At 38.4% G+C, this 21,815-nt stretch overlaps 1 protein-coding gene across 2 annotated transcripts in view; it reads left to right on the top strand.

The window, feature by feature from the left end:
* Positions 1-948: 948 nt before the first annotated feature.
* The window catches only part of LOC145793052 (uncharacterized), a 31,631-nt gene continuing 10,764 nt past the window's right edge, over positions 949-21,815 (top strand). Inside the window, exons 1-5 of one of the 2 annotated variants that reach the window (XM_082875443.1) lie at positions 949-1,497; positions 1,877-2,110; positions 19,623-19,840; positions 21,443-21,548; positions 21,676-21,777. In XM_082875443.1, coding sequence (XP_082731569.1) covers positions 1,907-2,110; positions 19,623-19,840; positions 21,443-21,548; positions 21,676-21,777 — 630 coding nt within the window. In that variant the 5' untranslated portion in view covers positions 949-1,497; positions 1,877-1,906. The remainder of the gene's footprint in view (positions 1,498-1,876; positions 2,111-19,622; positions 19,841-21,442; positions 21,549-21,675; positions 21,778-21,815) is intronic. The other variant, XR_014333554.1, reaches the window with a different exon arrangement.

The raw sequence follows: 21,815 nt of genomic DNA, 5'->3' as shown, positions 1-21,815 counted from the left end.
TGTTAAGACTATGCCAATGTATTTATCATACTTGTACTAACAATGCTACGTCAAGTAGATTGTGCATTGTACGTAACATTTGTATTAAATATAGATTGATCTAAAAAATGTCTATACTTTTTAGAAGGTAAAATATATAAATATATATATATAAATAATACATAAGTATAATATTTTTATTTTATAACATTTTATAAATGCATCATATATGTGTTATTCATCGATTACAATACTAACTGCAATGTTGTCAATGCAGGAATGCAGATAGAAGACTCATACCAATTGAGATTTTAATTATAATATATTTTATTTATTTAATAAATTTCAAATAAATGTAATTAATTTTTATATTTATTACTTCAAATTATGAAATGTCAATATTCTCTTTCACAATTATGTAAATTTTATACTAACAATTTCAAAATATATTTAATATGGGTATGGCTTCTCCGGACCGTGCTGTTGGGCCCGTAGAGGCTCACCACGAGTCTTGTTTTGATAATCTGAACCGTTTCAATGTGTAGAAATCGTCGAGTACTATATGCTTGTAAAAAATCACGTGGATCGGATATCGATAACTATGTGATCAAAACAGTTTTTTGTCAACTGTTAATTTGTTCACCGTCCAATTTTTTTAATACGAAACTGATTTGATCATATAGCTATCGATATCCGATCAACATGATTTTTTACAGGCATATAGTACTCGACGAGTTCTAGACATTGAACGGTTCAAATTATCAAAACAGGACTCGTGGTGAACTCCTACGAATCTAACAGTACGGTCCAGTCCAGTCTGATCCCGAACTGAACAGAAGCCATACCTATTTAATATAATCATAAATAATTATTTTAAATCCCTAGCACACATGATACATTAGTAATCGTTACTAACGATTGATAATAACGTGTCTGTTGGGATGCTCTCAGTTCCCCATCCCTATTTCTGAAAGTCTTTTTGTATTTTTTTAATTTGGCGTCAGACAAATCTGCATTATTTTTTTTAGGTGTTGGTTTGTTTTTGCGAAAATTTTTTGGAAAAAATTCTCTACAAATAAATTTTCAAGAGTAATCAAACCAAATAAATTTTTTTTAAAAAAATTTCAAAATTTTGTTTGGTTTGTTTCTTTTCAAAATCATTCTCTCTCTCATACACATCAAATTAATCATTTTTTTTAAAACTTTCTCTCCAAAATAATTTTCCAAAACTATTTTTGAAAAAAAAATAAACCAAACAAATTTTTGTATTTTTTATCTCAAAAATTACTTTACAAACACAAACCAAACAAGTCCAAATTATCTGTTTGTTGCTCCATTCCTTTTTTTTACAGAGTGATAAGATTCACATATTGAAGAGAGAAATAGAGTAGTACCAGCAAAGCAGGAGAGAGAGAGAGAGAGAGAGAGAGAGAGATTGATGTGGAATCGGTATTGTGAATCCAATCAATGTCGGTCGTTCGCTTAAGCCTTTGATCTGCAGAAACACAGTGCTACTAGGTAACGAACCATCTCTCTCTCTCTCATACGGAATGAATGAAATTTGCAGGACAGAGAGCTAAACCCGAATTTCAGTAAATTAACATGTTTATATATATAGATAGATATATGAAAGGATTGGATTTGTGAGGACATAAGTTCCTGAAAGTGACACAAAAATGACTCTGTTTAACAAGAATAATCAAACATGTTCATGAAATTCCTTATACTATGTGTAATATTATTGCTTTCTTTGATTTGCTTTTTCACTGCATTTTCAAATTCAACTATAGTATCCACAAATGTCTTTCTCCTCCTGCTTTTGTAATTAGAGTACTACAATACTTTGTTCAGTAATGGATCTATATTTCCTCAAAGTCAATCCTTGTTCAAATTGCAGAGCCTAGGCGAATTTGAAGGAATTTGAAAAATGGAGAGAAAGGGAGGAATGTCGGCGAAGATGAGAGTGGCGGTGGTGGGGGCCGGAATAAGCGGGATGGCGGCGGCGACGGAGCTGGCCAAGGGGGGAGTGGAGGTGGTGGTGTACGAGAAGGAGGAATACTTGGGCGGCCATGCGAGGACGGTCACCGTCGACGGCGTGGACTTGGACCTGGGCTTCATGGTCTTCAACCGGGTAAGTCCACTGTGCACTAACTTATGAGGAAGGAAAATGTTAGAAGTGTTAAATTTTCTCCTAAATGAGTGATTGAGGGGTTTTTTTTTTTTTTTTTTCAGAAGAAGGTAAAAAGTAAATTTTTACTTTTTTATCTATTTTGAGTTAAATCACTTTTTATATTTTTTATTTATAAAAAGATAAAATAGATTAAAAAAGTTAAAAAATTAACTTTTTATCAACTTTTCAGAACACTCCTAAATTTCTTATATGAGTGTAGAGTTCACAAAAGTATAGACTCCATGCCATTTGATATATTTGATTATTTATTTAGTAAAAAATTTAATATCTCTAATATTATGCTAAAATGAATAGTAGTAAATACGGATGATGAGGAAGCAGTTATTGGTTGATTCAGGATCGCGTCACGTAATCTTTCATATATATTATGATTGATAAAGAAGATGAAACTCACAATTTCAGTGATTGAAAAATATAAAAAGAATATATTAATTTTGAGCATTGATAGAGACCCCTCCAATCACCACCCCCACTATCCCCACACACACGTGGCGGGTGGTGATTGGAGGAGAAGGAAAAAAAAAAAAATAGAAAAGAAAAACTAGCCAATGAGAGGAAAAGGGGGTCAAAGGGGGTGGGAGGGAAAGAGGGTCTCAAACATTTTTGATTAATTTATAATTTGTCAAAAATATAATGAGGTGATACGTCGTACAAACCACTAATTTTTCGATGATGAGTGGTGCTTTTGTGATGATGAGCAGTGATGCTTTGTGACCTTTTTTCTTTGCCGTAAATGTGATATGATATGCATGTATGGGTCCTCCTCACTACGATCGGAAACGAATCTATTAGTAGGTGGTAAAATTGGCAAAGTAAAATGATTGGGCACACCGTGACAACCACCACCACCATTCCGCTGTCACATGTGGTGACACAAGCGAGCGGTGGTCTCCCTATATAAATTATTATTATTTCACCAGGGTCCCCCGTCCTCAGGTAAAGCGTGCATCTCGGATTCTCAAATTGTCTAAAAAATAGAATTTTAAAATAATTTTAATTTTAAGTTATATTTTTGTTAATAATTTTGATTTTAAGTAATGTCTGATTTATTACAATTAAATTAAATAAAGTAATTATTCTATCATAATGTCTATTTTTAAATTTGATTTATTAAAAGATATTACACATAAATTATCATTCACTATTAAATTTAATTTAATTTTAGTAAATCAAATACTACATTATAGTATTAGTAGTTTAAAAATGAAAGTTTAAACAAACAATTGGTGAATTATTTAAAAATAATGCCAAATGTATGAATTATTTATAGAATATTGTTTGACTATACGAGTTACAATTGTTTTTGAAGAAATAATTTTTTTAAGTTGAAATTAATCAAATTTTATAATTTAATTCACTACATCAAGGAAAAATATAAATAAATTAATAGTATTAGCAATCGAAAATATTTAAAATTTATCTTAATAATTATGATTTACGTGAATAATTATGTGCACTATATGCAACAAATTTATAGAAAGTACAAGCAAAAATTACAATGAATTGAAGATTGTTACTATTTCACTAATATATATTTTAAAATATGTATGAGAGTCGGGATCTCACCTTCTGAGTTCACTTTAGGCATCTACCAAGTCAGGGCTGGCCCCGAGTGTCACTGTTGTATTTCTCAAATTGTAGAACTGAAATTGACTAGATTTATTAGTTACGTAGTTAATTTATATTTGGGTAAATTCTACTAACAGTCCCTATAATTTGGTGTTCGTGTCAGTTTGGTCCCTGACTTTTCAATTGTGACACATTTGATCTTGAATTTTGAATCTTGTTCCAAATAAGGACAATTGAAGATACCATTGCTTAATTTCAAGAGCAAAATCGTCAATTTAATAAAATATAAACTAATTTGACAAAAATAAATGTCAAAAAATATTTTTAAAAATTATTTCTACCCATCAAAGATAAAATCATATAAAATTGAGAAATTTTTTACACATTTATTTAATTATTTATTTTACAAAATTAATTTTTATTATGTGTTTGAATAATGACCATGTAATTGGTGGTTGCTAGGATTATAATGTGTAATCGATATATTTAATATATGAAATATTTTTAGTTTTGAATTTTTGATTTAATGGATTGGTTTAATAATTATATTAAAGTTGTCGCCATATTTGAATTTTGAAAAAATAGAAACTAATTTAATGAAAATAAAAACTACCCATTACATGATTATCATCCAAACACATAGTAAAAATTAATTTGATATAAATAAATATATAAATGTCTAAAAGATTTATTAATTTTACATAATTTTATCTTTAGTAGGTAGAAATAATTTTTAAATATTCAAAAATATTTTTTTGACATTTATTTTTATCAAATTAGTTTATATTTTATAAAATTAACAATTTTATCCTTCAAATTAAGCAATAGTATATTCAATTTTCCTTATTTGAAACAAGATTTAAAATTCTGGGTCAAATGTGTCACAATTGAAAAGTCAGAGTCTAAAGTGACACAAGTCCCATACTATAGGGACCGTTAGTGTAATTTGCCCTTTATATTTATATGAAAAAAATAGACAAACATATTTTCAAAATCATATAGCTGCTCATATATTTTTTTTTTATATGTATAAGAAATGTGATTTAATCAACATAATTTTTTATATTGATAAGCCTACTACTTTTTTATTGTATATATTTTTAATTTCTAAACAAAAATAGTAAGTACTATGTTATTTATTAATATATGGGTACTATTTGTGTCTCTGAATTTAAAAAAAAATGATATAAAAAATGAAATTATGTAAAATTACTCTTTGAAGAATTGATTAAAAAAAATCAGAGTTTTTAAATATTGTTGTATATTTTAAAAGTAGTTTAATATATATTTATAATTACTTTTTTTATATCAAGATTTTTATTTTTATTTTTTTTCTTTATTTATGGTAAAAATAAATAAATAAGAGAGAACTTAAGAGTAAGGTTAAGTCAACTCACTTGGAGAACCAACTATATATATAACTAAAATTTGCATATGGTTAAATGTGCGATAAAAAAATATTTTTAAAAAATTAAGATGAAATTGTGATTCTATTGCAAACTAACTTGACTTAGGGTTGGTTTGGGATGTCCTAAAAAAGTGCACTTTTTGACTTATTGGTGGGTTTGGGTTGGGTTTGGGTTGGGTTTGATGTGATGTGTTAGAGAGGTGATCTGATTTAAATAAGATGATGAACTTAAATAAGATAGTGACTTTTTGACTTTTTGGCTTATTTAGTACATGCCAAACTAGCCCTTACTTGAGTTGGGTTTCATTCGTTCCATATGAGATGAGTAATTTGGTTATGAGTTCAAAATTTTAAAATTACCAATTTGACTCATGTTCACTCTTAGTGAGAGGGTGATTTATGATCTGGAGTTGGGCCGAGGTAACGGCCGAGCAGGTTGAAGGCCCAACGGTGCATGGGGCCGAGTTGATCAACTATCCGCCTGGAGATGGGCTGCCAGAACTTGGGCCGGGCAAAGTTTGGACTGAGTGTGTGCCACCCCGGACCGTACAGAAACTGCTCGGCAAGGCAGTGCCCGGTCGGACCAGGATGCTCGGTCCGAGGATGGTCGAAGCCAGACAGGCCGAGTGACCGGCACCCGGAAAGGCGTGGTCAGCCGAGGTAGTTGTTTGACCGGCAGGAAGGCCGACCTTAGGAGGAGCCTCGGGCTAGGCCTTGCCGAGATGCCGCCTAGCCCGGTCCTCCTTGGTCTTAGCCATTGAAGTGCTGGGGTATGAAGCACGGCACGGCACAACAACGGATAAAGCAGCTCGGCTGCCGAGTTCCAGCTGTGATGACGGGCAGTTGAGATTAGGTGATGATTGGCATGGTTTATGCTGACAGATGGGATAGCGGAGCCACGTGTCAGGAGATGACTGGGAGTGGATATGGGGCGCAGAGGGTATATAAGCATGTCTGCGCCCCCCATACGCGAGACACGAACATCTCTGTAAGAATTTCTTACACTCAAACACTCTCTCCCTTCTCTTTATGTGCTAATTTGACCGTCGGAGGGTTTTTCCGGCCACACACCGCCGGGTAGCTCACCGTTACTTGCTCGCAGGTGATCGGATATCGACGGAGCTCGGAAGAAAGGAGTACGAGCTCGCCGGAATATTTGCTCCCCGTACAATTGGCGCCGTCTGTGGGAAGCTTGACAGACAAAACCTTGTCTTCCAGGTTCATCTGATCGCCATCCATGGCGAACAACGACGAGTTTCCGTTGTCCGCCATCGACGGAGCCACCCCTGAGTATACTCGAAGGAGAGAGGGACCTCCTGCTGTCCACCTAATGGCTGAATTGGGAACGCCCACTAGCGGACAGTCTGGAGACGCGCGGGACAAGCGCGGACGAAGTCACGGACATTCACGGAGTCCAGACGGTCACCGGCGGAGGAGAGACTCGCACGCCAGGCGATTGGAAAGCAAGTTGAGGGATCAAGATGCTGTCATCCGGCGAATGGCGGCGGAGATGGAAGATCTCAAGCGGCATGTCAAAGGGAAAGGTGTAGCTGGAGTGGGAGACCACAGTGAGCGCACCCCCTCCCGCCGTTCAGGCGGACAGAGTCAGCGACGCACTCAGTCCATATCTATTATCAGAAGTTACCAGGTTGGTGATTCCGACGCAGGTGCGGAGAAGTCAAGCGCGCAGGACAGCACCTACAAACCCTCACGTCCGGAGACGACGTCGAGGTACTCTTTCTCCGCGCATTCGGAGGATTTGCGGGCAGTCCTAAAGGAGCGGGCTCGCCGGCGCGAAGCTCAGAGGATACCGGCGTTCCAACGGTTATCTTATGGGGTTCATGCCAGCGAGGAGGTCGGAATGCCTCCACCCCGCCAAGCAGTGCCACTCTTTGAAGATACGGACTTGGCCAGGCTGAGTGCCACCCCCTTCTCCCTAGATATAGAAACAACACCACTTCCGGCAGGCTTCCACCAGCCTAAGTTCACACTTTACGACGGAAAGACCGATCCGTACATGCATGTGAGCCACTTCCGACAGGTCATGGCCGGACATAGGCGCAATGACGGGCTTATGTGCCTTATCTTCCCGTTCAGTTTAGGCGAGCTGGGCTTAAAGTGGTTCGAGAGGTTGCCGGAAGGGAGCATACAACGGTGGCATCAGTTGGCCGAGGCATTTGTTACACGCTTCAAAACCATCACAAAGACACCAAAGGAAGTCGATCATTTGCTAAGTGTCAAGATGGAACCGAGCGACACACTGAAGGTATACAACTCAAGGTACTGGGAAACCTTCAACGAGATCTTGGACTGCCCGGTCAACCTGGCAATCACGCAGTATAAGCATGGTCTCCCGGTTGGACATAAACTGCGGGACTCGCTTACCATGCACCAGCCGACCTCCATGGGCCAGCTCATGCAGCGCATCAATGAGCACATCCGAGTAGAGGATGACGCATCAGCTTCTACCGTGAAGGTCACTCCGGTTGCAACAGACAAGAAGACAGCAGGCAAAGTGCACGCAGTCGGGCAGGAGTCCAGCCGCTCAAGTGACCGAGCAGAGGAATCGGACCGTGGTTCGAACCGAAAAAACCAGGGCAGAGGACGTTGGAATGACCGGGATGATTACCCTCGAGATGACATAGCAGACGCAAACCGAATGATGAAGGCGAGGACCGGCATCACCAGAGTCTTCAAGATTCCAATTTATCGCATACTTAGTGAAATCCGAGACGAGGAGTATGTCCGGTTTCCTGCTAAGTTGGGCGATGGACAGAAGGGCTACAATCTGCGGTATCGCTGCACATTCCACCGGGAAAGAGGTCACCGAATAGAGGATTGCTTTCCATTGCGCCAGCACTTGGAAGAGCTGGTTGCGGCCGAGCATCTAGACCTTTACATTGATGGCGGAGTAAAGCCGAATCAGGCTCCGGTCGATCCCAGAGGACAGGATGACCGAGACGCACCGCCACAAGGAGTTGTTAATGTCATCCACGGCATCGTGGAACCGGAGCGAGTTTGTGAACTTCGGGGCATGATAAAAAAGGCAGAGCATATGAGGGAAGTTTTGTCGGTACAACCCGCCATCAAAAGGGGGAAGACAGAAGAAAAAGACGTGATTAGTTTCACCTCAAGGGATCTAGAGCGTATCCAGACGCCGCACAACGATGCCCTAGTAGTAACACTACGCGTCAAGGACTTTGATGTTAAGCGGATCTTGATCGATCAGGGAAGCTCGGTCGAGATCATGTACTATGATGCATTCAAACAGCTTAAACTCCGGGAGACAGACTTAGCTCCGGCAACTTCGCCACTAGTTGGATTCAACTCGCAACCAGAGTGGCCTTTGGGAAAGATTATCCTGCCGGTCAAAGCGGAATCCGTGGTCAAACAAGTTGAGTTTTGGGTGCTGCAAGTGCCTTCGACGTACAACCTTATCCTTGGAAGGGGATGGTTACACGCCATGCAAGCCGTGGCATCAACTTTTCACCAAGTAATGAGATTCCCCTCGGCTATGGGGGCAATCAAGGAAATTTAGGGCGATCAGGTCATGTCCAAGCAGTGCTTCGTGGCGGTCAACGGAAGCCGGACGGCCAAAGGATTCGTTCAAATGATTGAGGGACCGGAGGACCAGGGTGTCTTGGATGATGTGGGCACCAGGGCCGAAGATAAGGTTGTTGAGGAATTGGTTGAAGTACGGATTTATACTGAGTAGCCGGACAAATTCTTCTTGCTCGGTTCAAGTCTCACGGCCATAGAGAGGACCGAGATGATTGAGTTTTTGATGGCGAATATCGAAGTCTTTGCATGGTCGCCTTACGACATGCCTGGCCTCGACCCAAGTTTTATCTGCCATCACCTCAATGTCTTCCCTTGAGCAAAGCCAGTCATCCAGCGAACAAGGAGATCGGCGTTGCATCACGCCGAGGTAGTTGCTGAGGAGGTAAAGAACCTGCTTGAGGCACGAGCAATTCAGGAAGTGCACTATCCATGGTGGATCTCCAACACAGTAGTGGTGCCTAAGAAGAATGGGAAGTGGCGAGTTTGTGTCGACTACAAGACAGTCAACCGAACTTGTCCCAAAGACAGCTTCCCTTTGCCGCTCATTGACCAGCTAGTGGACTTGACGGCTGGACACAATAGGCTCAGTTTCTTGGATGCGTACCGCGGCTATCACCAGATCGCCATGCATGGGCCTGACCGAGAAATCACCTCTTTCACAACTCCTAGGGGACTCTTCTGCTACCGAGTCATGCCTTTTGGCTTGAAGAACGCCGGGGCAACTTTTCAGAGGATGGTGACCAAAATGTTCGCTCCTCTGCTTGGCCGGACAATGGAGGCTTATATCGATGATATGGTGGTAAAAAGCCGACATGAGGCAGATCATTTGTCCGACTTAGCCGAGATGTTTGCCATTCTAAAGAAGCACAAGCTGCGCTTGAACGCCTCAAAGTGTGCCTTCGGCGTGGGATTCGGAAAATTTTTGGGATTCCTAGTCACAAACCGAGGCATCGAAGCAGACCCTACTTAGATCAGAGCCGTGCAAGAGTTGAAGCAGCCCAGCTCGGCTAAGGACGTGCAGCATCTGGCCGGTATGGCCGCCGCGCTTAATCGATTTATAAGCCGGTCATCAGATCGCTGCCGCCCTTTCTTTCAAGCATTGAAGTCAAAGTTCTCATGGGATGACGAGTGTGACCGAGCTTTGGCCGAGCTCAAGGACTATTTGTCTTCTCTGCCGCTGTTGGTTACACCAGAGCCGGGTGAGGAACTCTACCTTTACCTTGCCGTCTCTCAGCACGCAGTCAGTGCGGTGCTAGTCCGGGCTGAAGGAATCAAGCACCTTCCAATTTTTTATGTCAGCAAAACTTTGTTACCGGCAGAGTCGAAATACTTGCCGTTGGAGAAGCTTGCCCTGGCCTTGATGATGGCTTCAAGAAAATTGGCGCACTATTTCCACGCTCATACCATCATTGTACTGACTGAGTTTCCCCTCAAGGCTTTGTTTGAACGCGCGGACTTTTCAGGCCGAATTCTTAAATGGGCAGTCGAGTTGGGACAGTTTGATGTGAAGTTCCAGCCGCGCACCGCTATCAAGGCCCAGACCCTTGCAGATTTTGTCGCCGAGTTCTCACCTGGCGCTCATCCGGTATGCCTGGTCGACATTACCGAGGCAGATGATGAGATGCACGCAAAGCCAACCGAGGTACAACCAGTTGACGGAGGTAGTGTCGCGGAGTTAGCGCGCACCATCGTAGTTCCTCAGTTTGCACGGTTTTACCACCCAGTGATGCGATGACGGAGTTGTGTATCACCAACCCATCCACTCTGTCCGGTCCCGCATCACCAAGGGTGGAAGAAATTGAACCACACCGCTCAGAACCTGATGATTCGCCTACGGACTTGAGCATTCCGAACCAACTTGCTGAGTTCGGTGCCGAATCATCAAAGGGGGAAGGAATGGATCCATACAGCTTAGAACTTGCGGCCGGCTTCACACCGCAACCTGATGATTCGCCCACGGACTTGAGCATTACAGAACAACTTGCTGAGTCCGGTGTCGAATCACCAAGGGGCACGGACTTCGAACCGGTCAACACCAAACTTGGCACCGCACAACTGAGCAGTTGTGTTCCCATTGCCCTTCGCAACTCTCAGGACCCATCCGACTGCTGGAAGCTTTTTGTGGGGGAAATGTGGAAGCTTTTTGTTGATGGAGCGTCCAACCGCCATGGTGCCGGCCTAGGAATCGTTCTTATCTCCCCGGATGGCCTGACCATTGAACATTCTATCACGCTTGGCTTCCCGGCATCTAACAACGAGGCTGAGTACGAGGCCCTTCTTGCCGGGCTAAAAAGCGCAATTTAAATGAAGGCTGCCGAGCTTCTGGTATATAGTGATTCCCAGCTTGTGGTTAACCAAGTCTCTGGGGTTTACGAAGCAAAGGACGACAGAATGGCGAAGTACCAAGCTTTGGTCAGGGCACATATCAAGCAGTTTGAGGCAATTAGAGTCCAACAGATTGGCCGAGAAGAAAACAGCCGAGCTGATGAACTGGCCGGTCTCGCGTCTATGGTGGATAATACTTTTCCAAACCCTCTTTTGATTGACTTTCTTCCGCGGCCCAGCATTGAACACGCCGGGCAGACAGATATACTCTGCGCTGCGCTCGGTCCTTCTTGGATGGACCCCTTGATCTCGTTCCTCAGAGACCGGACTCTTCCAACTGACAAGAAAGAAGCACACAAAATTCGGGTGAAGTCAGAGCGGTTTTGGCTCTCTTCATCTGGCGCGTTATATAAGAAGTCCTTCACTGGTCCTTATTTAAAGTGCGTGCACCCGAATAGTGTGGAGGCCCTCTTGTACGAAATTCATGAGGGCATTTGTGGCAGCCACATAGGAGGCAGGTCCTTGGCCTACCGTGCTATTTCGCAGGGTTACTGGTAGCCGTGCATGCAGGCCGACGCACAAAAATATGTCCGCAAGTGCGAAAAATGCCAAAAATTTGCCCATCAGATCCACCAGCCTGCCAGGGAACTACTTCCCCTCACCAGTCCTTGGCCCTTCGCCATGTGGGGGCTAGATATAGTGGGACCACTGCCAACAGCACCGGGCAACCTGAAAATTCTTCATCGCAGCCACAGATTACTTCACAAAGTGGGTTGAAGCTGAGCCCTTGGCAACCATTAAAGAGAAAGACGTGAAGCCGTTTGTCTGGCAGAACGTGGTCACACGGTTTGGCGTCCCCAAGATTTTGATCTCTGACAATGGCACCCAGTTTGACGGTCGCCTATTCAGAGGATTTTGTGAAGATTTGAAGATAGAATTCTACAACTCCACCCCGGCTTACCCGCAGTCCAATGGTCAAGCCGAAGCATCGAACAAGACTATACTGGATGGGTTGAAGAAACGGCTGGAAAAGGCCAAGGGCAAATGGGCTAAGGAATTACCTAGCGTCCTTTGGGCATACAGAACAATCCCGCGACGTTCCACCGGGGAAACTCCATTTGCTTTGGCTTACGGCATGGAGGCGGTCATACCCTTGGAAGTTGAAATGCCCACCTTCAGAAGCGAGAGTTTTGAGCCCGAGCTGAACACCGAGGCTATTGCCTTGGAGCTGGACCTAGTGGACGAGCGTCGGGAGAAGGCCCTCATCCATGTGGCCGCCTACCAACAGGAGCTCTCAAAGAAGTATAACAAGACGGTGCACCCCAGACCGTTCAAAGTTGGTGATTGGGTTTTGAGGAAGATTATGGGCAACACCCTGATGCCAGGAGAAGGCAAACTAGGGGCAAATTGGGAAGGACCCTACAAGATCACTGGTCTGGCGGGCAAGGGGGCTTACCACTTGGAGGATTTAGAGGGAAGAGCAATACCCCGACCATGGAATGCGGCCAACTTGAAACTGTATTATTTTTAAGCTTCTGCTTTCTTTTCTTGTGCAAAGAATTTTTTTGGCTTGCACCACAGCATGTAATTCTTTTTGTCAATGTATAGAAGTAATTATTGCTTTAGCACTTGGACTGTTGTTTTCATGTTTCGGACCGAGATGATGTACTCCGGTTGGAAGAGTTGGTGTCTTGTCCAACTTAGCATTCCTAACCGAGATGATGTACTCCGGTTGGAAGAGTTGGTGTCTTGTCCAACTTAGCATTCCTAACCGAGATGATGTACTCCGGTTAGAAGAGTTGGTGTCTTGTCCAACTTCGCATTCCCAACCGAGATGATGTACTCCGGTCGGAAGAGTTGGTGTTTTGTCCAACTTCGCATTCCCAACCGAGATGATGTACTCCGGTTGGAGGAGTTGGTGTATTGTCCAACTTAGGATTCCTAACCGAGATGATGTACTCCGGTTGGAGGAGTTGGTGTCTTGTCCAACTTAGGATTCCTAATCGAGATGATGTACTCCGGTTGGAGGAGTTGGTGTCTTATCCAACTTAGGATTCCTAACCGAGATGATGTACTCCGGTTGGAAGAGTTGGTGTCTTATCCAACTTCGCATTCCCAACCGAGATGATGTACTCCGGTTGGAAGAGTTGGTTTTGTGTCCAACTTAGGATTCCCAACCGAGATGATCTAATCCGGTTAGAAATGTTGATTTGTTCAACTTTGTTACAACCGAGATGGTTATTTCGGTTCATGAATTTGTTTTGTTATGCTGAAATGCTTCGACCGTGTTATGGATTCCGGTCGACAAAGTGTTGTTCAAACGATGAGTTATACCGAGATATTTTGCTGAAGATGGAATTGATTACTGCCGTGCAAACACTTGACAAAATTTGGCTTTTTCATTAATAAGAAAACAACAACTTAAGAAGGAATGAAGACCTTACCTGTGAAGGGCTCGAGCTGTCCTTCCAAGCACGAAGAATGGCAGTCGAGATAGAAGAGATGGCTTGAGCTTTGGATCGTCAGGTAGTAGAAAGGCAGTAGGAAGAAATGGCGTTAGGAGGTCGTGTATATGAAAGAACGAAAGGCTGCCAAAATTCAAAACTCTGGCACGGACGGCGGGTTGGCTGCCCGATGACCAATGGCAGCCCGCCACGTGTCCCTATTTATGGCAATATCAGTACTGAAGCGACGGGTTAAAAAGTCGAAGAGCCAACCGAGCTACTTTCGAAGAAGAGGGCGTCATCCGTGGCGGATAACCGGGCAAGTTTGCGGCCAGTTTGTTAACCAGTCCGGTTGCCTTCTGGTCTCTTGGAGACCGGATAAGTGTTATCTCGGACGAAGAGAATAATCCCAGTCACGCTTTCGCGGACGGAATTAAGGGGCAATTGAGAGGGTGATTTATGATCTGGAGTTGGGCCGAGGTAACGGCCGAGCAGGTTGAAGGCCCAACGGTGCATGGGGCCGAGTTGATCAACTATCCACCCGGAGATGGGCTGCCAGAACTTGGGCCGGGCAGAGTTTGGACTGATTGTGTGCCACCCCGGACCGTACAGAAACTGCTCGGCAAGGCAGTGCCCAGTCGGACCAGGATGCTCGGTCCGAGGATGGTCGAAGCCAGACAAGCCGAGTGACCGGCGCCCGGAAAGGCGTGGTTAGCCGAGGTAGTTGTTTGACCGGCAGGAAGGCCGACCTTAGGAGGAGCCTCGGGCTAGGCCTTGCCGAGATGCCGCCTAGCCCGGTCCTCCTTGGTCTTAGCCATTGAAGTGCTGGGGTATGAAGCACGGCACGGCACAACAACGGATAAAGCAGCTCGGCTGCCGAGCTCCAGCTGTGATGACGGGCAGTTGAGATTAGGTGATGATTTGCATGGTTTATGCTGACAGATGGGATAACGGAGCCACGTGTCAGGAGATGACTGGGAGTGGATATGGGGCGCAGAGGGTATATAAGCATGTTTGCGCCCCCCATACGCGAGACACGAACATCTCTGTAAGAATTTCTTACACTCAAACACTCTCTCCCTTCTCTCTATCCATCCTAAGGTGTGTGCTAATTTGACCGTCGGAGGGTTTTTCCGGCCACACACCGCCGGGTAGCTCACCATTACTTGCTCGCAGGTGATCGAATATCGACGGAGCTCGGAAGAAAGGAGTACGGGCTCGCCGGAATATTTGCTCCCCGTACACTTAGTATGAAATATAAAAGGTTTAAGATTTTTTTTATACTTATTTTTGTAAAAATATTAGAGAAATTATATATATATATATATATTTACACACTCACATGGCACCCCATATGAGTGAGTTTAAAAACAGTGTAAAAAATTAAATACACTTAGCATTGTTGAAAATATTATACAAATTAATAAAATTTACAATTTTTTCTACTTACATATAAAATTATAAAATTCATTAGTTTGTATTGGTATTGAAAATTCTTACTCTAACCTGATCTAAAGGAGATGTTAGAAAATGAACTCAATTCCATGAGTTGGAGCATAAGGACCCTCTCCATTATAAATATGAAATGGAGACGATTATAATTCAGCAATATTTAATTGGTATATCAACTGATATATATATATATATATATAGTATTATTTTTTATTATAAATGTATAATTATTTTCAATTTATTAAAGTGTTAACGAGCACTTAAAGCTTAAAATGAAAATATGAAATCATTTTCCTATCATATTTGGTGGTCAAGGATAGAAACCCAGCCCTAAGAGATTGGCTTAGTGGGTGCAACTTAAGGCTTAAGAGGTATTCCTTTTATATTTTAGGTTCAACTCTCACTAGGTACTATGTCCTTGAGGTCATACTCACGAGCTCTATCCAAGATTTGCCCGATCCAAATGGAGTGGGGGACTTTTACATAAGTTCCGAAATTAGTTGAGTTACGCGTAAGTTAAATGAAACATTCAGTCATAAAAAAAGAAAAAGAAAAAGCAAACCAATAAATTAATACATAATGAATAAACTAAGTGCTTTTGAACCATTTGAAATCATATTTTATGGTAACTAATGTTGCATTGCATAAACTAAACCCATTAACTAACTTGTTTTATCAACTTAATTATATATGCATGATTAGTAAGTAGCTTTTGTGGTGTCGAAGATGTCATCAATTAATTAAACTAACATTCTATATGTCCTAAACATTTTGTTTGCTTCTCAAACTTATGGATTATATAGATATGTAAACTCTATAATATATAGGGAAAAGAATATAGATTTCTATATAGGAGGTTCACTTCACTCCAATTAATGGGTCCCAAATTAGTAGTCCAATGATGTTCAGAGCCAAAGATTCTTTAAATTTTAACTACATTTTTTTAGAGACCAGTCTTTCAGTCTACTAAAGTGTATCTCGTGAATAGACTTCACGTGTGTATGCTTAATATTTTATTTTGTTTATTTTTTAAGTTATTGTATATATTATTTATAAAAAAATAAATTAAAGTAATAATTTTTATTTTTATTTTTTTATAATAAATAGCAAGCATATTATGGCTGCCAAGCGAATTGTCCATTAATTAATTTTAAACATTGGTATACAAACCCAACATATGGGCCCTCCTCTGGATGAGAAGCTATTCGTTGGTTTTTGGATACAATCACGTAGTGTTACAAATATATTTTAATTGATAATAAAAGTGAGATTCATGATTTTGTATTGAGTAATTGAAGAATATAAAAAATATAAGAGTTTGTGATTAATATGAACAACCAATAATTTTCTCTCTGGATTGTGTTAGATTCGTTTGGGAAGTAAAAATTGGGACTCTTTTGACTATTTTAGCCACAAAAAATAAAATAAATTTTTTAGTCCAATAAGACAAAATATCACATTCAATCCATAATCATTACATTTTTTTTCTCACAAAAAAGTTAAAAAAGCCAAAAAAGCCTAAAGTTCTTCCAAACCAGACTTTTTAACCCTAGGCTAAAATAGCTAAAAAAGCTAAAAAGTCAATCCACTTCCCAAACGAATCCTTAAAATTTATTAAAATATACAAAAAAATTATAAATATTTTAATATTTTTGTTTTTGTTATTAACATGAGCTTTTTATTTATTTATTTATATCAAACACCCCTTTTAAAAATATTTTTTGCTTTTTGGTTGGAAAACTGGGTCCTAAAATCATCAGGGTCATCCTAATTGGTAAAGAAGTTTATTCCCCTCCTTACTAATCAGTGTTTGTATTCCCTACTATTTAAACATAAGTGTGACGATTTAAGTGAGTCGATTAATTTTTTTCAATTTGGCTTGTAAAAGTGGATCCTAAACATCTTACATAGAAGTGTTCTGGATATCCAAAAAAAAATAAAAAAAATAATGGGTCCTAGAGTTCACGTGTGTTGCAATGCGAGTGGTGACCAGCACACCCCATGTTGCGTGCTTATTTTTTTTTCAAAAATGATTTGGATCTCTAAAAAAACACCTCTAATGCACCTCTAATTTGTCTTTTTCTTCTCCTATTTTTGTCTTTTACTTCACTGTTTATTTATTTTTTTTTATATTCCCGGACAGCTCATTAGAGCTGTACGGAATGACCTCTAATTAGAGGTCTGTAGCAAGATTGTTTTTTTTTAGGATAAATTATAAACACACCATTTGAGATTTACTTAAATTATAAATTATTTTTTATAATTTTAGAAATTATATTATACCTTCTAAGGTTTTTAATTTCAGAATAACTAGGTCATTTTATTAATAAATTATCAAGTTAATTAACAGTTTTTAATAATGTTAAAATTTTATTTCAATTAATAATTCAGGTAATTTTATTATTGTATGGGTGAATTGTTAGAAATTTCACTTTTTCAATTAATTCTATTAAATAAAAAAATTTGACAGTAAGATATTTATAATTTTTTAAATTACAGAAGACAATTCGTATTTTAAACAAACATCTGAAAGTGTATTTATAATTTACCTTTTTTTATAAACAACAAAAGTACATACATGGTACATACATTTAAAATATATATATATATATATATATGGCAAGAGGGGGTAGTTGATAGAAAAGGGAAAAACTATTTTTTTCAGAATAAGTGAATATAATTTTTTATTTATTAAAAAATTGTAAATTTTGAAAAACATATTACATACTTTGAAAACTATTTTCGTTTATAATTTTTAAAATTTTGAAAACAAAATAGAAATAGTAAGAGTATGTTTGATAATGTTTACATTTACATTTTTCTGTTTGTTTATATTTATAAAAAATTAAAAATTAATATTTTTAGGCTATGTTTGGAATATAGATTTGGGTAGGTATTTAAAAAAATAAGTAAATTGTAAATTAAATATAATTTAATTTCACATTTTTTTTTTAAAAATCTCTACTCAAATTCATATTTTAAACAGAGTCGTAAGATAAAATACGCTTTGCCCTCTTAACGTTTAGCATTTTCTCACTGTCTCTTAACAATGATACCACAAAAACCACATGAACTTTGGATGGAAAAAGAAAAAAAAAGAGCAGAATTCAGCTTGTTTGGTTCTAATTTTCAAAACACAGTTTTCAGAAAATTTTATTTTTTGTTTTTCGTATTTTAATATTTTCAATGATTTTTTTTAATATTTAAAGCAATTTTTGTTATTGTATATTTATTAATTTTTTAAAATTCTTAAAAAGTATAATATTTGTGAAAAAAAATCTTTAAAAAATACACTAAATACAAAAAAATAAAAATAAATAAAATGAAAATTCAATACATTTTTCATATTTTTGTATATTTATTAATTTTTAAAAATATTTTTTCACAAATATTTTACTATTTAGATATATCTAAGTAAGGTGTATCTAAAATAAAATAAAAATTTGCTAAAAATTTAAAAAATATTCACTAAAAAAAAAAACACGAAAAACAAAAAATTCAATATTCAGAAAATTAAAATCAAAAAACTAAAACCAAATACACTGATTAGCATTCCCATAATTTTTTGCATGACAATTATTATTGATGATGTCATTCAGCTCATGACTTATGAAATATATATAATTGGGTGCAGTGTTATTAAAGGTGCGCCTAGGCCCAAGTCCCATTCAGGCCCAAGGTTTGCGCCTTGTAATGTTCCAGGTGACTTCGATAAGGCACACAATTGGTCCAAGGAGCAGTAAGGCCCAAGTCTTGAGGGCTTTTTTTTATTGTTATTTTAATTAGGAAAATGCTAGAGGTCCCAAATTTTTTACCAAATAAATGACCAAATGTCTCACATGGGTGTGGGCCCCACAAAATTGCGGACCCCACACCCATGTGAGACATTTGGTCATTTGTTTGGTAGAAAATTTGGTGTCCCTAGCATTACTCTTTTAATTAGTTTTGCTTAAAATCTAACCATTGATTTAAGATGATGCAGCTACAAAAGATCCCTATTCTTATTACACATGCCAATACGTTGGACATTCAACCATAAATCAATGATAAAAGAAAATTAGCCTTAATTCCTAATCTCTGAAAAACACTTTACTATACTACATGCCTTCATTACCCAATCCAGCAAATACAAAATTTTTTTTTCATGTTGTCGTCTTTTATTTTCCCTTCTCGTCTTACGCTTCTGTCTCATTCTATTCTCTTCTCTTCTTCTTGTCTATGTTATTGTCTTCTCGACGTTGCTACCTTCTTCTTCACATGACTGTGATGATGTTGCCTTCTTTTTCCATCTTCTTATGCGTATTCTCCGGTCTTCTTTTCTTTCTTATCATTCTTTAGACTGATCTATTTTTTTTCCCCCTCTTCTTATTCTTCTTCTCCCCTCTCATTTTATTAATGTTTTATGTTAAATTTTAAAATATTGTTCATTCGCCAATGTTAAAATAGTAGTATTTGTTGGTATGTATATTTGTAAATGTTTAAGATTTCGTTTTGGTTATGTTGAATCTTAAATTGTTTAGTTATATTAAATTATATATATATATATATATTTTTACGTACAAAGTGCGCCTCACTTTGGTGAAGCCTGCGCCTCGCCTTGCGCATTGAGCCTAGGCCCTAGGAGACCCCAGCGCCTTGGTGGGCCTATCACCTTTAATAACACTGATTGACACTGATTGGGTGAATTGGACAGGTAACATATCCAAACATGATGGAGTTCTTTGAGAGTCTTGGAGTTGACATGGAGGTTTCTGACATGTCCTTCGCAGTGAGCTTAGACAAAGGCCATGGCTACGAGTGGGGAAGTCGAACTGGTTTGTCAAGTTTGTTTGCACAGAAGAAGAATGCTTTGAATCCATATTTCTGGCAAATGATTCGAGAAATTCTCAAGTTCAAGGATCATGTTTTGAGGTAATTATGATATATAGCTTGCTTGTATATGTATAAATGATTCAGAAGATACATATTTGGATAAATTACGTCCGTTATTTCTGTAGTTTGTTTTGGAACAAAAATGCTACACATTCCTAATATCTACTACTCACGGTGAGATGTGAACTTCATATACATATAATTTTTATACCTTTTTGAGTAGTCGATGATTTAATTTATATAATTTATTAGTCTCTAGAAGGATTCTTATAAGGCTCCATTTTCTTATAATTATATCATTTTATCCTTTGAAAATCTGGAAGACATACCTATGATTAGAAGTGCATTAGTATATGGCGACAAAATTTGAAATAGAAGATTCAATGTCTTATCTAAAAAAAATTATACAAAATTATTTATGCAAATATTATAACAATGGCATTTTCGATATGAAGAAACATGTTGATGGCCCACAAAAATAAAAAAAATTAAAAAAAAGAGAAGCATGTTGATGGAATTTTTTTAATATACATTTTGAAATGAATATAAATTAATAAATCTTATATATATAACTTTAGGGGGAGCATGGTCCGGATTGGACCAGATTGGGGTAAAACCAGGACCAATCCATTATTTACGGTTCCTGAAAAATTGAAACCAATCCAATTTGTTTAAATCGTGGAACCAATCCGAACCAATCCATTTAAACACGGATTGGATCGGTTTAGGACCGCGGATTTATATAATTAAATAACAAAAAAATATATATAACACTTTAATTTCATAAAAATATAATTATAGCACCATATTAGCTTCACAATAACAACATGCCTTTTCATAATAGCGACATACTGTTCTAGAATTTAAACGACCATAAAAAAACTAGTTCCACCATAAGTATTTAGACTATTGCAAATTAATATTAAAAACTAGCAAACAAAAATAATAAAAGAAGAAACTATGTGAGTTTAGGTTTGGATTTAAATTTTATATAAAATAAGAGAAGATACTATGCAGGAGGGTATATAATAAAAATATAGACTATTTGTATACGGTTCGGATCGGTTCAATCCGGAACCAATCCGTGAACTACGGATTTTTAATTTTTCAATCCGGAACCGAACCATGGATTCAAAAAATCAATCCAAACCTACTAAATTAGACTGGACTGGATTAGATTACGGATTTCACGGATTTCTTGCTCAGCCCTATATAACTCTATTAAGGCTTCATTTGAGAGTTAAGAAGCTAATAGAGTGAAATTTTTGGTAAGAAATAAAATTTTCAAGAATCTCTTAATAAAACAAAAAAAATTAATTGATACGTTAAGCTATAGCCAAACGAAATTTACGTAAATTTGATTTATAATCTAATGTTTTATTATTATCTGACGCGTCAACTAATGAAAAAATATAAAAATTATTAATTTGTATAATATTTTTAATCTGTAAATGCATTTTGATCTTTGCCAAGCTTTCTCTATTCAGAAATTTGAATATTTTGAAGTGGATCAACTCCAAAATTTTGAAAATTTTTATTTGGGAATGCGACACATTTTTTTTATTTTTTTTTATTTTAATGATAAGGTGTTTGGATAAACTTATGCGCACCTTGCTAATCCCTTAAATCCTACCATTGCAGGTACCTTGAAGAACTTGAAAGCAACCCCGACATTGATCGCAATGAGACACTGGGCCATTTCATCAACTCGCGGGGTTACTCTGAATTGTTTCAGAAAGCTTACCTTGTGAGCTTTCACACTAACCATTCTCTTTCATTTTAATAAAGCTTTTTATATCAATTCCATGTATGTAGTACTACTACTAGTAATTGTCATGTAGAACCAATATGTGAATTCATAAAAAATTTCACAGGTTCCAGTATGTGCTTCAATCTGGTCCTGCCCTGCAGAAGGAGTAATGAGCTTTTCTGCATACTCTGTTCTTTCATTTTGTCGCAATCACTATTTGCTTCAGGTACATTTGCTTTTCTCTATACGCAAAAATCTTCCACT

This window comes from Camellia sinensis, chromosome 6 (assembly GCF_055761805.1).
Source record: "Camellia sinensis isolate YWXY chromosome 6, ASM5576180v1, whole genome shotgun sequence".
Lineage (NCBI taxonomy): Eukaryota > Viridiplantae > Streptophyta > Magnoliopsida > Ericales > Theaceae > Camellia > Camellia sinensis.
Note: the sequence above shows the minus strand (reverse complement) of the source record. Positions and strands in the feature narration are given on the sequence as shown.